This window comes from Camelina sativa, chromosome 18 (genome assembly GCF_030686135.1).
Source record: "Camelina sativa cultivar CO46 ecotype springtype chromosome 18, ASM3068613v1".
NCBI lineage: Eukaryota > Viridiplantae > Streptophyta > Magnoliopsida > Brassicales > Brassicaceae > Camelina > Camelina sativa.
This window is the reverse complement of record NC_141897.1, coordinates 4114173-4116921: the sequence shown is the minus strand read 5'-3', so window position 1 is coordinate 4116921 and position 2749 is coordinate 4114173. Positions and strand designations below refer to the sequence as shown.

General features: G+C 36.3%; 1 protein-coding gene across 1 annotated transcript; it reads right to left on the bottom strand.

Annotated features, from left to right (window-relative positions):
• Positions 1–572: 572 nt before the first annotated feature.
• LOC104760506 (berberine bridge enzyme-like 23) lies at positions 573–2518 on the bottom strand. The gene has a single exon (XM_010483446.3). It carries the CDS (start codon positions 2365–2367, stop codon positions 724–726), a length of 1644 nt encoding a protein of 547 aa, XP_010481748.1. The 5' UTR covers positions 2368–2518; the 3' UTR covers positions 573–723.
• Positions 2519–2749: the final 231 nt, after the last annotated feature.

The following is a 2749-nucleotide window of genomic DNA, read 5'->3' as shown; positions in this document are numbered from 1 at the left end:
AGCGACAGCAATACAAATTGAGCATTGAACTTATGCCAAGATTCGTATATATATAATTAAGAATGATGATAAAGATGGATATAAAGGGGGACAATGATAGACCAAATCGAAACCGATCGATTTCGATATATTATTAGTGCAATAAAAATCGAAGCAAAAAGGTCTAAATTTGGTTTGGTTTAATTCAAATCTTCGGCTAATTATAGTACTATGAAATAAATTGTGATCTTAGAGGTTCTTTTGTTTGTTTTCATCTTGTTAAGTAAAAGCAAACAAGAGTTCTCTTGTTCGTTTTAGTTGTACACGTTTTTTGGAAGCCATAATATATTGACATTGTCATGTTGTTTTTAAAAACTAAAAATTGTATACAAATGGTCAGTAATTTGTATTAGTGTCGTTGTTGTATCAATTATTCAAGAATTTAAACATGTCGAATGTATATGACTGAAAAAAAAAAAAAAAAAAAAACATACACGATCACAGAACATTAGTATATTGTTTTCTTTTTTATATGTTCCCCGTTACCGGTTTGACTCGAAGTTCCAAACCAATAAAATTAATAAGATTCAGAATAAGCCACATAACACGATCACTTTCACACTGAACATTTTACATGAGAACTATACAATATTTCATAGAGACATATAAGTCCAATTAATAACAAGAGCACAAAGAAACAAACATTATTTTTTTTTTGTCTAAGAATTAAACCTTAGTTTTCTCTTAGACAACCAAAGGAGGAATACTTTGTTCATTCCTGAAGAAATTGGTTGGATCAATCTTCCCTTTAACCATAGCCAATCTCTTGAAATTACCTCCAAAATACCTATACCCCCATAACCTCGCATCTTCAAAGCTTGTATTAATCCCTCTATTCATACCTAAATCAAGATCTCTGTAATTCAAATAAGCTCCTCTTGGTGATCCCGAGACATAAACGCTCATATACCTATAAAGCAATCTCATCCATCTCACATGCTTCTCCATCTCTCCAATGTCCTTCACTCTCCATTTCACCATATACTGTATATTATATAGATTCCCTCTTCTATGTGGAAATGGAGTCTCTCTTTCACCAATCTCATACATTTTACCACCTAATGGTTCCATTATCATCATTGGAGATTCGACCTCGTGAAACCTCTTCCATATACCTTCTAGACCGATTTCAGGAACCGGGTTCTTGACAAAGTCAGATTTTGCTTTGAAATACAGATCATTGTATCTTTGTTCTCGATCGAGAAGAGTCTCTAGTGGCTGCCCTTTCTTCCAGTTAAAGTACATTATTGAATCGATCCAGCTCATTTCCGAACAGTCTTGAACCTTCAACCCTAATTCCGGAAACTTCTGATTCATCAAAGGAATCAATTTATCGATACCTCCAAGATAATTTGCTTGGAATGTAGCTTGAACAGATCCTCCGGAATTGTAAATGATGACTCGGATGAAGAGGTCATCTTCAAGCTCTGCTGCAATGTGCTGCCATCTATGAACTATTTTCGTCATGTTCTGTGTGAAAGGTAAGTACCTTGTGAAGCACGTTACTTTCTCCGGAACCCTAACTAGCTTCACTTTCCATGAAACTACAACCCCAAAGCTAGCTGCTCCACCTCCTCTAATCGCCCAGAACAAATCTTCACCCATTTCTCTCCTACTGTTGTAGATTCTCCCGTTTGAGTCTACAAAACGCGCGTCCACAATGTTATCTGCGGCTAACCCGTGTTTCCTCATCATTGCACCAAACCCTCCTCCACTAAAATGACCTCCAACTCCAACACTAGGGCATGTTCCTGCAGGAAAGCCATGGATCTTGCTCAATTTAGCAATTTTATAGTAAAGCTCACCGATCGTAGCACCGGCTCCAACCCAAGCTGTTTCATCCGCGAGGTTGATATCGATCGATCGAACATTAACGAGGTCGAGGATAATGAAAGGCGAGTGTAATGAGAGGTAAGAAAGGCCTTCATAGTCATGACCACCGCTTTTAGTCCTAACTTGCACCCCAAGTTTCCTGCTGCAGAGTAATGATCTCTGGACTTCTGATTCAGTTCTTGGTGTAGCGATCAGAATCGGCTTCTGGCTTGTGAAATTCAAGCTCAGGAAATTGTAGTTTTGCGATAAAGATTGCGAGAAATCGGCATATAGTCTTGAATCTGGATTGTGGATGAAGCTTTTAGGGGTTTTGAAGCTTGAATCAGAATGTGTCGACATGCAACTAAGAAATTGGTCTCTACCAGGAAGAGAATTGGAATCAGAATTGACCCATTTGACTAAAAAGACAAGAATAAGAGACACAGCAAAAGCTTCAAGCGTTCTCATCTTTAGTGTTTTGGTTTTCTTGTGTTTGAAGTTACAGAGATATATCATTTCTTCTTGTTCTGGTGATGGGAGAAGGAGTATCAGAGATTTTAATGAGAGAACTGATGAAATGGGAAGAAAAAGTAAACTAGGTTCCAACTAACACCGACGAAGAGATTAAAATTTTAAAATTCAACGAAAATGAATTTTTGGAATTTTGTGTCGCATAGAAACAAATATAATATTAAATAATAGGCTTCTAAGTTTAGGTATAAGAAAATTAAGTATGAGTAGTGATTATATATTCCAACAGTGGGAATTACGTGTTCTAGTATGCATTACCATATTTATCAGTTATTGGAACATTTTCTCATTATTAACTTATACCTCCATAGCCTATGATAAAGACCTTGAAGAAGAAAACTATTCACAATTTTGTGCTAATATATAG